We start from the raw sequence: 14,647 nt of genomic DNA, 5'->3' as shown, positions 1-14,647 counted from the left end.
ATTCTAATTTACTGGGAAGCACCTGTAATGTTTTTAACAGTTACGTCATGAAATGATGCCTTCTAAAATTAATGAAACAGCTTAGCCTTGATCACAACTAGTGTCTTAATATGTCATACTTCAAATCACCCGATACCATATATTTATTGTTCTTGACCAAAATAGACTGATTTTTATTTATTATTATTTTTTTACTTTTGAAAGAGATTTTTTTTCTGTATATGATGCTAACTAATTATTTATCACTTTATGCCAAAAGTCATGACTTCGACTCAAAACCGTTTCAGCTTGTCAACATTGTCTTCTGTGAGATACTTCTGATTATTAATTCATTTATTTATTTGTATACACATGTTGTGTTTTGAGAGCAATGCCAAACTTATTAAATAGTGATTTATTAAGTTCTCAGATCTCATCATTGAATGTCAAATTACAGAGATTAACAGATACATGATACAATAAGGTTTTACAACATTTTTACAAGTGTGGTCATTTTGTAATTGCAATAAGCAAAAGAAATAAAATAAACCATAATAGCAATAAAAAAATAATAAAAAAAAACATTTTTCTTCTTCTACATGCAATAACACTCAGATTCATGAATCTTCCAAAAACCTTATCAGACATCTTCAAACCTCAGCTGTGAACCGAACATGTAATTTTTGTCAACATATTTATCTTTCAAAAAAATGTAGCATTTTATATTTAAATATACCATTTATGGTAAACAGTGTAGAATCAATGCTAACAAAGTGTCTATGACACTTTAAATTATATCATAAAGAGGGATATAAATGTCAAATATTTTAAACACATTTCAGTTAATATTCTGTAATGATATTAATATAGAACTTTATATGACGGTTAAAAATAAAGACAAAATTCTCATTAAATTTAAATTAAAATAAAGTTAAAACAATTTCTTTTTTTCACAATGAGACCACTATTTAACAAAAAAATAGTGTAAAAAAATCGCCACAAGATATTCCTTTGTAAAACTCTCACTATCAAAGACACTACAGGAGTTCTTTCTGATAGTATAAAAAGACCATTCAACATTTGCTTTTGAAATAGCAGCTTGATAGAACTAAACAGTAAGCAATAGGACTAAAACAATTAAAGAAACAGGAACCAAGAGAGCATGAAACACTATTATTATGTGCAAACTGGTGTAAGGCTCTTATTTACACAGATTTTTTTTTCTTTGTCAATGCTAATGCCAAATTGAAAACTAATGGAATGATGGATATTAAAATAAAATGCTGAAATGTATTATTATGCAGCCAAAGCTAAAGTTTCATACAACACAAAGCCCTTTCACATGACTCATCAACATTTTCTAATGCATTGAACTCTTTAAGTCTACAGCGTCATACTGGTCTTGTGTTGTGTGCAAGACTTTTTTCTGATGCTGAGTGTCGAAACAATTTTAAAGCCACTTTCTGCTGGCATTTCAAAATGCAGTTCATGGTTACTGAACTATTTGCAAGATATATCATTATGTGGGTGGTTTAGGCATACTAGATACATCAAGTACAGCAAAATTCCAAAGGCTGTTCCATACTAAAAGAACATCACTTGATGTTTTGGTAGGCTGATGCTCCAACCAATCTTCATAACTTAACCAACAAAACCTCATTAGCTAAGCAACTTTACCAGAAATACCTTGCTGGTTAATAATCTTTGCCAGCTAAGATGTGCTGGTGAACCGCTTGGTTATGCTGGCTTTGCAGATCCAAAACAGGTTCACAGCATCCCTTGAAAAAAGCTTGACCATTGACTAGTTTTTGTAATATATCAAAGCAACTGACGGGGTTTAAATGAATAAATGTTGTTTAAATGGTATTTTCATGGTTTAAATCCCTTAGACGAGTCCTGTGAAAGAGCCTTCATTCAATAGTCACTGACCAGTTTGCTACATGTTTCAGTTCCAACACCATAGCAACAGGTTATCTGATCACCAAAAGCCATAAACACTCATAATTTTCACATACATGAGCCATTAGAGTTTTCTGTTATTCATGTTGTTTGATGATGCATGAAAACAGCTGCGTTTAAAAGCCAACCAAGTCCAAGAATGAACAAACGATCCATAATGAATGGGGGCAGTTTGCTTTCTGAAGCACACCCATTAATAATTTACATGACCTCCAAATAATAAATTAACAAATGAATAAATAAACAAGCAGGCAAGCAAACATCAACAAACCCGTTTAATTTTTTTTTCTCCCCCATTATGGAAAAATATCACTGATATAATTTAGTCTTTTTTTTTTTTTTTTTTACAGAATTAGTCCTTGTGAGGGCTTAATCAGTTTATTTTTGTCTCTCAATTGTGGCTTTCAGAAACTCAACAGTCTTGTTATCTTATCCAAGGGACAATCGTTCTCTTTCAGTGAAATGTAATTTCTCTGAGTGTCCAGCGCAGAACCTTTCTGGTCCCAGTCTCATGGCTGAAAAGCACAAAGATAAAGCACAAAGGGGCTTGCCAAAGGTGGACATAAATGGAAAGTACAGTGTTTTTCAAAGTGGGCACTGATAGAGAACGTGCACGGTTACAGCACAGTGGCATTGTGCCCTTCCATTTTCGGCAGTCTGGAGTCCTGCACTGTACCCATGGTGACCAAAAGCGGGCGGCTGTCCTCAGGGCCACTGGCCCGAGCTATAGTGATGGGCCTCTGCTGGCCAGGATGAGGCGGGGGAGGCTGGGGCCCTGCCATGGGCTCCATGGGCAAGCCCTGCTCCTGGTAGCCATACCCGATATTCCCACATGGGAAGCGCCGTAGTCTGTAGAGTGGAACCGGTGCTAGGCTGGCCGAATCTAGAAGTAAAGGGGTCGGGGCAGGTGGGGGAGGAGGGGGCAAAAGTGGTCGACACAGGCCTTGTTGTTGTTGCTGCTGCTGCTGTTGGCGTTGGAGCTGCTGTTGGTACTGCTGCTGTTTGTGCTGTTGCTGCAGGCCCAGAGCTTCAGCTACTGTCACAGTCCGGCCTGCTTGTTCCTGCCCTTCACCTGGGATCCGTGGGCCGCTTGTCTGCCTTTGTGCCTGGGCCTGCTGTCTCTTCTGTTGCTGCTGCAGAAACCACGAGCCATAGGTGGGGTTCCACAGGTTGGTGGGCTTCCCATTACGGCTTTCCTTCTCCGATGGGTGGGCCTGCATGAAGCCTAAATTCACATGCCCTCCATCTTGGGTGGTCAAGGGAGTTGCAGAGGAAGGTTTGGCAGCTGGTATGGGGGCAGTGACTACTTGGGGTTGGTGGTGGGGATGGGGTTGAGGCTGAGATTGGGGAGCGGATGAGAGTTTGCTCTCACAGGAGTGGCTGGCCATGAGAACAGCCTCCCCATCTCTCTTAGGTTGATCAGAGTGGACAGAAGATGTAGCTTCCTCTGTGCCCTGAGGGGTTACAAGCAAGGAGGGGGCCGATGGGTCATCGGGACGCATGGGAACCCTTTCCTCTTCCTCAGGGATGGGGCCGTACTCGACAGGCAAAGGCACATTCACCACATCTGGGTCCTGGGGTAATTGGAAAGTCTGTTAGTTATCAGAGCAGTTACAAAATAAAATAATAGTAAATCCTAACATAATAATGAATTAGATTAAAAACACTTAAAAGATAGCATTGTACCTTATTTGAAATAAAATATTTTACACAAATTATATAAATGAGTTAAGCTGATTAAATAGAAGAATATTGTTTGATGTGCACGGCTGTTTTCTGCATGCTTTGGCAAATTCCCTGTGCACAGTATACATAATTCATATTGCAGTACTGAAATGTGAAAATGCAGCTTCTGACAAATCTACTGTTGCCCAGAATGAACAGACAAGGTTATAAGATGTAGTACCTGCAGACAATAGTCAATCCTTTCCAGAATAGTTGAGAAGTTTGGTCTGTCTTCTGGTTGATGCTGCCAACTCTGTGTCATTATCCGGTACCTATTTTACAAACAAAATATTTGTTTTCATTTCAATAAGCAGCTCTGCAAGATCGTCCCCAGGTTAGATTAGGAACTTAATTACATCAAAACTTCAGAAGTTTGATTATAATTATTTGAAGACTTTATTTTAAGAGACAGAATACATATAACAGTGGAATAGTTAAGGGGGGGGGATGAAATGCTCGTTTTCATCCTTCATAAATCCAAAAAGTCTTTAGTTTTATTATATTCATAAGAGAAAGATAGTCTGTACCGATTTTTCCTGGAAAAACACGACCGGCTGGAGGCGTGACGTGTGGGCGGAGCTAAAGAATCACGAGCGCGAATAGGCTTTTGCATTGAGAGCATGTGGAAGCTGTGACATTACCGTGAGGGAAAACCCATCATCCAAAACAAACCATGGCTTACAGTCAGATTCAGCCATTTATTTATGATCCAGAATCAGATCCAGAGGCTGAAACTGAACGAGAGCAGCAGCAGCAACGACTCGCTCCGAGCGGGGCTCAAACCTGAGTCTCTGGCATGGGAGGGGACTCACTAACAAGGAGGGAGAGATATTTGAAGCAGTTTTACTCACCGCCTGCGGTTCCAACACACGATCGTGACCCTTTTTCCTTGGGATTGCATCATCCTTAAGAAATAAACGATACGCAAATCTGTCGTCAAACTGGCCCTTGTGAACAAGTATCTTCGAAATGCAGGGAACAAACAAAAACACTTGCACAACTCCGTTGATGCTCTGTAAAAATAAACTCCATCCACTGGTCCCTTAATGCTGTTTTTTTTGGTAATCTGTGCAGGGTTGTCTTGCCCTGGCAACCAAAAACACACTTCTTTTGTGACTTTTCGCGACGCTCTCGCTCTGATCAGTGAATCGCTCTGATCAGTGAAATGTCTGTGCTGCTCAGCCTTGCTATACGGGAGCGCGCGCTCTTCCGGCAGAAGTGCCTTAGGACCCATATAAGGAAATTCCGCTCCATCTAACGTCACACAGAGCCATACTCGAAAAAAACTTTCCGAAACTTGTGACAAACCGGAAGGAGTATTTTGGGAACAAAAATACGCATTCAAACGTACAACTTAATTTTTGAAGCTTTGTCCATGTTTAGCATGGGAATCCAACTCTTTAACAGTGTAAAAAACTCAGTATGCATGAAATAGCATTTCACCCCCCCTTAAATGAGGACTGAAAAAATGAGAATCAAAATTGACATTGACAAAAATCTTGACATTTAGAATAAACATTATCGCTGGCCAACAATCTGTTTCTGTTATATGGAAGTGCTGTGGAAATATTTTGCATATTTAAATTTAAGAGTCCACTCACACTGGCCCGGGGCAGTTCTTAGGTGGGTCCATCCGGCCTCCATTAGTAACAAACTCCAACACCTCTTGGTTACTTCGGCTGGGGTATGGCATATACCCCAGAGAGAAGATCTCCCACAGCAGAACACCAAATGACCTAAAAAGCAAGTCGAAAGGAGAGAAAGTCAAGAGTAGAGTGGAGAAATGAAAGCATAGTAATTATGGAAAGAATAGTATTAGAGTGTGAAAAAAACAGTGGGGTTGCAATAGCATGTGACAGAACTTGAAGCAAATTAATCTCTTAAATATGTAATTATATTACAGCGCTCACCATGTATCAGTTTTTGAGGTAAAGATTCCCTCCATAAAGGCCTCGGGAGGCATCCATTTGACTGGCAGCATAGCTCGGCCTCCTTTCCGGTAATAGCTGGCTCTGTGTAAAAAAAACACATGCCCAGAAAAAAAGAAGAGACATTATGAATGCCAACAGTAGACAGCAGCAGAGTATAGTGACTTATTAACTCTAGTCACAGATCAGAGAGTGAAAAACACTGGAAAATGAAAGTAGCAAGAATTATGTAAAGACACAAACGAGAAACTCAGTCCATGTACGACGTATGCAAGAATGGAAAGATAGCTATTTTTCATAGGTGATTCATGTTCTATTAAGCCTTAACTTGATCCGTGATAACTAAATTAGTCACTAAATGAACATTGTGATTAATTGCATGCATGTGGCTTGGCTTTGTGTTAAAAGAAGTAGAAGTATTATAAAATAATAACTACTCATTTAAAATAGGAGTCTATTGCTTGAATAACTTAATTATTCTTTCCCGCCAGGTTAGAATTAAAGAGACAAGTTTACTTAAATGGTTTATAGAAAGTGACTGACCTAGTTCATTTGAGATGCATTACTTAATCTGCATGGTTTACTCATTATATAAAACATTCAGATGTTCTTTTCTATCTAAATTTAGTAAAATAACTAAATGTTGAATCTACACCCAGCAACCAGATCTGTCTCTCTTGGGTCCTAACCGTCAATCCCTTTTAGAGAGGTACATTAGGGTCAGGGTAGATGAAGTTAGGATAAATTAAAAGTGACTGATCTAGTTCACTGGAAATGCCTTATAAAAGGAAATTCAAGCAACCTATTACGACTATAGACTGCAGAAAAAAAGAAAAAAAAAGAAGAGTGACTCGCCTCCATTTCCTTCCACTATAGAAAAGTAAAGCCAAAACATCTCAGTATGGTTGCTGTCATCTTTTAAAAATTACATCATTTGGAGCCAGAGTTGTTGAGGAAGTGATTCATTTGCAGTCTGAGTCTGCGTAGTAGTGATCATGAGGTGGGCAGGGGTATCCCACCCAAATTCCCTCAGACCCAATTGCAAGCTCACAATCAGGGTTTTTTTTTAGGGTCAAATTATTAACTAAAAGCAAACTTATTCGAAAAATGAACACTTGGATATACATCAGCATGATGAAAATTACCTAAAATGACACGATCATCTCTGGAGAAAATTTATTTGAAGTGTAATTTGATTTAGTTTGTCTCGCGTCTCATAGATTACATGGAGAGGGTGGGTTTATGACCTATACTGGGTCCAGCCACCAGGGGCGATCAAAACGTTTTGGCTTCACTTTTCAGGACTTGTGCGGCACACTGGATTACCACAACTTATTTACATGTATGACTGCAAGTTACACATTTCTGTCCCTCCATTGAAAATGTATGTACCGTATACTGTCCATATCCAGAAAGGTAATAAAAACATCATCAAAGTAGTCCATGTGACATTGAAGGGTCCGTTACAATTTGTTGAAGCATCGAAAACAGTGACTGTTGTGACTGTTGATGTATGACGCTGCTGACGTGTTTTCTGGTAAACCTAATAACAAAGAAAACACTTCAGCAGTATCATGCATCTACAGTCACAGCAGTCACACTCACTACAGACCCGGAAGAGAAGACAATGCTTTATTAAGTCCAAAATGTATTTTCAATGATTTAACATATTCTAACAGACCCTCTGATGTCACATGGACTACTTTGAAGATGTTTTTATTACCTTTCTGGACATGGACAGTATATCATACATACATTTTCAATGGGGGGACAGAAAGCTCTTGGACTAAATCTAAAATATATTAAACTGTGTTCCGAAGATGAACGGAGGTCTCACGGGTTTGGAACAACATGAGGTTGAAATGTTGAATCAAAGTCACTATCTGTCTAACCTTAGGGTTAGGTAAATATGGTTAGGGTTTATGGAAAGTGTATGATCTAGTTCATCTGACATGCAGAATTACATTTAATTGGCTTGTTGTAATAAGGTATAATGGTTTAATTATACATGAAGAGGTCATGGACAAGTTACATCAATTTCCTGAGATAATTCAAATAAAGAATGTAGCCACTAAATCCAAGTAGGACATGTTAAAAACATATCCTTGTTGGTAATGGAACAACATTCCTATCAATCTGAATTTAGAGTTAAACTTGGGACAATATGGGATAGTGATATTAGAGGTAGATTATAGGAATGATTGTTTGGTTAAAATGAGAATGAAATACAATAATAAATACAAGGGGAATAAAATTTTGTTTGGACCCCAGTGTTCTTCAAAATAATTATTTTTATATTCCAGGATACAGGTTTGAAACGGCATATAAAGAGTTTTTTTCTTTCTTTTTTACTTAAAGGATTTTGTTGTGACTTGCTTTACTGAATGTTGTATCTGAAGGTCTTATCTGAAGACATATTCTTCACATTTCTCATAATGTGATCACTGTGAGTCTAAAACCATTTTCCTTATCCAGAGCTGATACTATCAGGATCTAGTTCCAATTTCTGACCCTCTGCTGACAACAGGGGAAAAGAAATAAAGTGAGGGAGAGAGCAAGAGAGAGAGAGAGAGAGAAGAAAAGAGACAAATAGGTCTTGTTTTTTTGCCATCAGCTATCCTGAAGTTGCTAAAGCAATATTTTTGGGTGTGTATAATGCCGAGCATTTATCACAAAATAAAAAAAAAATAAAAATACGAGAGACTGGGACTGAAAAAAAATACATTGGCCACTATCTCCTAAAAAAGAAGCATTTGCATTGTTTGTCAGAATTTTGATGAGGCTGGTTTTATCGAGCTCTGGTTCTATATAAACTAGTTTGTGGCTTGCTGGGGTTGTGGCAGCGAGGCCTGTTCTACCTCCCTCAGGAAAACACACCTCACATACCAACATTACACTCATGTTTCCACCAATCTCAGTCATGCGAACAGATCTCGCAAGCCAGGACTCAAGGGAAACCAACAATGGAACCCTTTGAAGTATGAAATCAAGAATATCACAGAAAACCTTTGTATCGCTACTGACTATGATCCCTGGTGGGATGGTGTGTTACCACAGGCGAGGAGATGGAGGGGAAAAAAGGCATGAGGCAGGGGAAGCAACATTTGGGATGGTAAAGTTCATAAACTCTATTTAAGAGAAAAAAAAAAAAAAAAACCTCTTCACTATGTTCATATTTTAAATATAGGTAAAAAAAAAAAAAAGAGCTATGTGTATTACTGTATCTTTCCAATTCTAAGAAGCAATTGATTTGACAAAAATGTAACATGAGTTATTAATATTTCAGTCCAAGAAAATAACAACTGAAAATATTAAATGTGAATTCCTGCTAAAAGTGAATTTCAACATTTATGAGTAGGCCTACAAAAAACTCTAATTGTATTTAATGTTGCCTTTAACAAAGCCTTATAATTAGTCTGATTTAGGATTGAGGTGTTTCAGGAATTTTTAAAAACAGCATGTCAGGACAGACTTCAAAATGTAGGGATTTAAAAAATTCAACAAGTACACTCCATAACATTTTAGTGCTCAAAACTTGCATAGTCCTCACAAAACAATGAATTATGCATAAAAAACTGGAACACTGTTCACAACAAACGTCTGGACACCAAGAGTAACTGTCGTAAAATGTATTGTTCAATGTGCTGAATTTAAAACACAAGCTGTGTTTTGATGGCTATAGTTTTTTTTTTTTTTTTTTCATTATTATTATAATTTTTTTTTTTAACTTTTTTTATTTTATTTTTATTTTTTGAAGCATGATGCTTTAAAGAAGACCAGTTTGGAGATACAGCTCTTCAGAAAGTTTTAATAGTTTGCTGCCAACACGTTAAAACTATCTCCAAAACACTGCATGTCTAAATTATTTACTCTTTAAATGTAAACTGTGATAGCTACTGTACAGACCCTGCTCTAGTTTGGATATTCTAGTCTTAGTCATACCTTTCCTGTTTTCCTGGTTCCTGATTCTTTCCATGTATCTTAGATTAACCCTTTGCTTGCGGTTTCGGACTGTGTTTGCTCCTTGTCTGGATTTATGCTCACATTTACGATTTACCCCTCTTGTCAAGCCCTCTGTTGTTTGCAGATCATTGACCTACGCTTGCCCTAGGATCACTCCATGTCTTGTCCTCAATATACCTGTGTGCCATTGTCTGTCCCTTGCTTGTTTTGACCATGTTTAAGAATAAAACATTGCACATGGATCCGCATGTCTCAAATCTCGTCAGCCCCGTAACAGAGGTAAAAAAAGATTAAGTAGTTGACCTGACTAATTGGTTGTTGGGAGACTGGTCGACCATCATGACCTACCATCATGATATATCCCTAGTGATAATGAAAAGCTGTTAAAAAACTGAAGTAACCTCCAAGAGTTAACTACAGTAAGTCTATTAAATTGACCCCATCTCAGCACTGTCAATTCTCAGAAGATGAGATGAAATATTCACTCAAACCTCCACTGTAATTCTTCCCATCACCAATTGCATTTTCATCACAGCTCTGAACTCCTGTCCTGTCTGCAGAGCTCAGCGGGAAAATGCAAGAACAATCTACATCAGCAATTAGAGCACACATTTTGGCAACTCTCCGGAGGGAGTACAACAAGGCTCCATCTTTTCCCTTTAGAGTTTCTCTGGCTAATAATACCCTTCTTCCACCAGCTAAGCGAGCCATTTTCAGACACACATTCCAGTAGTGGTTGAGAGGCAGTTAAGCTCACAAATCCTTTCACTTCATCTCACACTGGTGCTAACATTTCATCTGATGAAAAATGTCAAAGAACAATTCATACTAGTGCCAAATTGTGTGATTGATTGATTGATAGTCTGGTGCTAAGGCAAGTTAAGATATTGTTGTTGTTAACCTAAAATGAACTTGACAGTCACTGTGCTTTTTTAGCAATATGAAGAAAAAAAAAAAAAAACTAGCTGTGACATTTTGATAATAGAAAAAAAAGAGTTTTGAGCGAGACTTCACAAATGATACATGCATCAGTTTCATGTAACTGGCTTATGTACACTGCACAATGTATAGGGTGCATATGGGTTAAGAGTGACAAATGATAAAAATGGGACAGTTATGCTTGAATATGATTTTAACTTATCTTTGAGGGACCAACAACAAATTTACAACCAGCAGGAAAACCATTGGTGAAGGAAATTATAGTTTGAAAATGATTTACTTAAGACTTATAAGTTCACTTAATATCTGCAAATGTTACAAATATTCATGATGTGAAATGTACCAGAAAATTACAAAGTGATCACAAATAATTTGTCTTGTATATATATATATATATATATTGTGACTTTTTTAAGAGGAAATACTAATTTTACTGATCCTAAACAAAAACAAAAACAACAAAAACAAAAAAAAAAATATTATGCATATTTATTATCAATGCTGAAAGCAGTTGTGCTGCTTTTTTAATGAATAATAAGTTAAAAATAACAAATGACAATACATTTCAAATAAATGCAGCAATGATGAGCATAAAAGCGAGACTGACAAAAAAAAAAAAAAAAAAAAAAAAAAACACAATCTTTCTGATCCTAAACTTCTGAATGACAGTTTATGTACTGTATATACGTACATACTAGAAGATTATTTTAGTAGTATGCTATATCTAACATAGCCATGGTTTATTCCTGAGGTAAATGTCAGTATAAATATCAAGGAAAAAGAAATACACCCTTCAAATTAGTTGAGCACTTACTAAACAAGTTTGTTTGGTTCTTGCCTTAAAGGTGCCATGTGTAAAAATTGAGGTAAAAATATCCAAAACATGACCTACACGCATCAAAAGAATGAGAAGAAATAAGGGCGATGATGTCATTAAAAAATGTCAAGTTATTGTGCTGCAGAGATATCAACCTTAATTAGCATTAGCATTACTAGCCAGGTGTCGTAATACCAGTTTCGGCCATGGGAGGCGGTATGCGGGCAACATAACCACCAGCCAACCTGCAATACACTAATAACTCGCACGGCTTGTGGGCGTGTACTTGAACCTGATGTCAATCGTGTGGAAAGTACAGCCCACTACTTCATTTCAGTTCAGGGAAGAGAGCGGAAGGATGGCTGAAGCCCTTAGCAAGAGACCACCACCTACAGGGAAACAACCGCGCTCGGAATCACAAATCAAATCCGATAAGAAAAGGAGCCTGTGGCGAGTGGGGCGGGGCCGAGAGGCGTGGGAACGAGGAGTGAGGCCAGGTGTAGTGATTGGAGATGAGCTACACCTGAGCCCCACCGCTGGTATCGAGTCCCACGTAGGAGATGGAAGGATATAAAACTGGAGTGACGACCGTGAAGGACGAGAGAGGACCAGGCCTGGGACATTATTTTATGTGTTTGCTTTTAATTTATGCGCGTCAGTCGCCGTGAGGGGCTGACGCGCTGTTTTGTGTTTATTTTTGTAATTAAAGTTTCATTTTGATTGTGCGCCGGTTCCCGCCTCCTTCTTCCCGATGAATATGGAGATTTGCATATCATTACAGAGCCGAACCAGATTAAACATCGGCACTGCTTTCCATCGCTGGAGACAACTGATGGACCTGAAAGAAATTAGGCTCGACTCCGAACTTGCAACATTTCTTTTGGATTGGTAAGTTAGATGCTTTAAGTATTTCGCTAGAAGTTGGTTTTATATGTTTGTGTATTTTTTTCGGGAAGTTATAACATAGAAATGTATCGAAGGCTGTTCGATAATCGTGCTAATGTTAGCGATGGCTAACCGTAGCTGTGTTTGATAATTAGCTAGCTATAGCTATAACTATAATTTTTTTATATATATCATAACTAACCTGCTCTGTCTAGTCTGTTGGTCTCTGTGTCCTCTTTGCTTCGTGGTTTTTCTGTGCGTGAGAAAATTGATGTGTGGCGTGAAAGGGGGAAGTCGTGGCCTAATGGTTAGAGGGTTGGACTCCCAATCAAAGGGTTGTGGGTTCTAGTCTCGGGCTGGACGGAATTGTGGGTGGGGGGAGTGCATGTACAGTTCTCTCTCCACCTTCAATACCACGACTTAGGTGCCCTTGAGCAAGGCATCGAACCCCCAACTGCTCCCCGGGCGCCGCAGCATAAATGGCTGCCCACTGCTCCGGGTGTGTGCTCACAGTGTGTGTGTTCACTGCTCTGTGTGTGTGCATTTCGGATGGGTTAAATGCAGAGCACAAATTCTGAGTATAGGTCACCATACTTGGCTGAATGTCACTTCACTTTCTTTCTTTCTAAAGCGTGTGAAAAGAATCAATTGAGTGTGTCTCACGGTGAATGCTTGAGAGTTGGCAGCTCTGGTTACGTTGGTTGGCGCTAGCTTGGTCAACATCAGCTGTCTGATGTTGACCAATGATGTTGACAGAATGCTGTCTGTCAAATTAATTTAATTCAAATAATGTGTATATACAACTCAAAATGTAATATGAACAAAACGAATATGAACATATTCACTGGTAAAGGTGAGGGGAGTGGCCTGAATATGTCATGTTTCAAAATCACTTGACATCACCCAACGTTCCTCTGGAGGCAAAACGTCCTCTTAGGCTTCGGCTATGGCTCTAGGCTTGTTCTGAAGGTAGGGGCGGAGCATAGAGACTATGCTGTTTCTCGTTTGTTACTCTAGAGTAGACCAATTCACTTTATTGATGCATACTGCCCCCATCTGGTATGGAATGTGGAGTATGACTTGATTTTTTTTGCCAGACATGACAGATGGCACCCTTAAAATGAGAAATATGGGAGTCTGCCATCTCTTATTCCCGTTCACTGGTGCTTGCATGTAAAATATTTTATTTTACTTTACTTTACTTTACTTTACTTTTTTATTATTATTATTATTATTATTATTATTATTATTATTATTATTTTGTGTGTGTGTGTGTGTGTGTGTGTGTTACAGCCAGGAGAGCTTTAAGATGAAATATAAGATCATGATGGCATACTGAAGTATGTAGCATACCTGTAGATGTCTCTGGCCATGCCAAAATCACCAATCTTGGCCACCCTCCCTGGACCTTTGCAGGTCAGAAGACAATTCCTGGCCGCAATATCCCTGTTAAGAATAAAAAAAGTGAGATAACAGACACATTTATCTAAAAAAATTCACATTTTAAATTAAACAATGGCAAATATCCAGTATCACCATATAGTCACAGTTCTTTGTCTTGTGTTGTCTCTTCTTTCTCCCACGGATTTACATCGTTGTTTTTATGAAATTTATTACAGAAATCTGCATTCAGATCACTCTCTCCTTGTTACCCACCAGGACACATATTTCATGCTGAGATATATTTTCAGTAACCTGAGCTTTGACAGCTTAAAATTTGTATTACTGTTTAGCAGCAATGTCGTGATGTGAAATTGTTTCCAGTCCTCTTACTGAAAACAAGCTTCTTGCAAATGCCGTTGCAGGTATGTTAAATTGGCTAACTAACTAGCTAAACCTCTACTTTAATAATTCTGATCATAAATGTCCATTATGCCTATTGTCTAATTACTGGTGTCCACTTTAGGAGTCATTCATACCATTATGAGATACTATCCACATATATTTAGAGCTTGCAAAATGAATGTCACCCCATCTACACTTCTAGTGATGCACCAAATATAGAATGTTCCAATTATGAACAATGAACCTGTCAACTCTGCAGGTGTTTGAAACCACAGTCAAGCACAAACTTTGTCTGTAACATAGACTGCTGTACATTCTAGTTCCAGTGACCTATAGATAGACTAGTCAAACTCTGAACTGATCCAGTCAACATCACACACTAATGAACGATACTTTTTGACATCTTTCTTTGTCTCTGTTGCATGTGTTGATATTATAGGAATCTTGAAGGTCCTTTTCATCACACCCAATCTAATTTCTTATAAAAAAAATAAAATAAAATTAGTAGTGGACAAAGGATCACACACTTTCCCCTCCATAAGTACAATTCCTTATTGGCTCACTCGCTGACTTGATTGCACAGATACTATTTAAACTGAACTGAGCTGGATGATGACATCATTGATTTCAATGATGAAATGCCCTTTTGGATTATTGACACACTGTT

At 38.1% G+C, this 14,647-nt stretch overlaps 1 protein-coding gene across 1 annotated transcript in view; it reads right to left on the bottom strand.

Annotated features, from left to right (window-relative positions):
* Nucleotides 1-379: 379 nt before the first annotated feature.
* Nucleotides 380-14,647, bottom strand: part of alk (ALK receptor tyrosine kinase) — a 371,909-nt gene continuing 357,641 nt past the window's right edge. The window contains exons 25-29 of the mRNA XM_052580768.1: nucleotides 13,549-13,641; nucleotides 5,574-5,675; nucleotides 5,265-5,399; nucleotides 3,845-3,935; nucleotides 380-3,512 (exon numbers count right to left, since the gene is read on the bottom strand). Of these exons, the coding sequence (XP_052436728.1) occupies nucleotides 2,556-3,512; nucleotides 3,845-3,935; nucleotides 5,265-5,399; nucleotides 5,574-5,675; nucleotides 13,549-13,641 (1,378 nt within the window). The 3' untranslated portion in view covers nucleotides 380-2,555. The remainder of the gene's footprint in view (nucleotides 3,513-3,844; nucleotides 3,936-5,264; nucleotides 5,400-5,573; nucleotides 5,676-13,548; nucleotides 13,642-14,647) is intronic.

This window comes from Carassius gibelio, chromosome B17 (assembly GCF_023724105.1).
Source record: "Carassius gibelio isolate Cgi1373 ecotype wild population from Czech Republic chromosome B17, carGib1.2-hapl.c, whole genome shotgun sequence".
Taxonomy (NCBI): domain Eukaryota; kingdom Metazoa; phylum Chordata; class Actinopteri; order Cypriniformes; family Cyprinidae; genus Carassius; species Carassius gibelio.
Note: the sequence above shows the minus strand (reverse complement) of the source record. Positions and strands in the feature narration are given on the sequence as shown.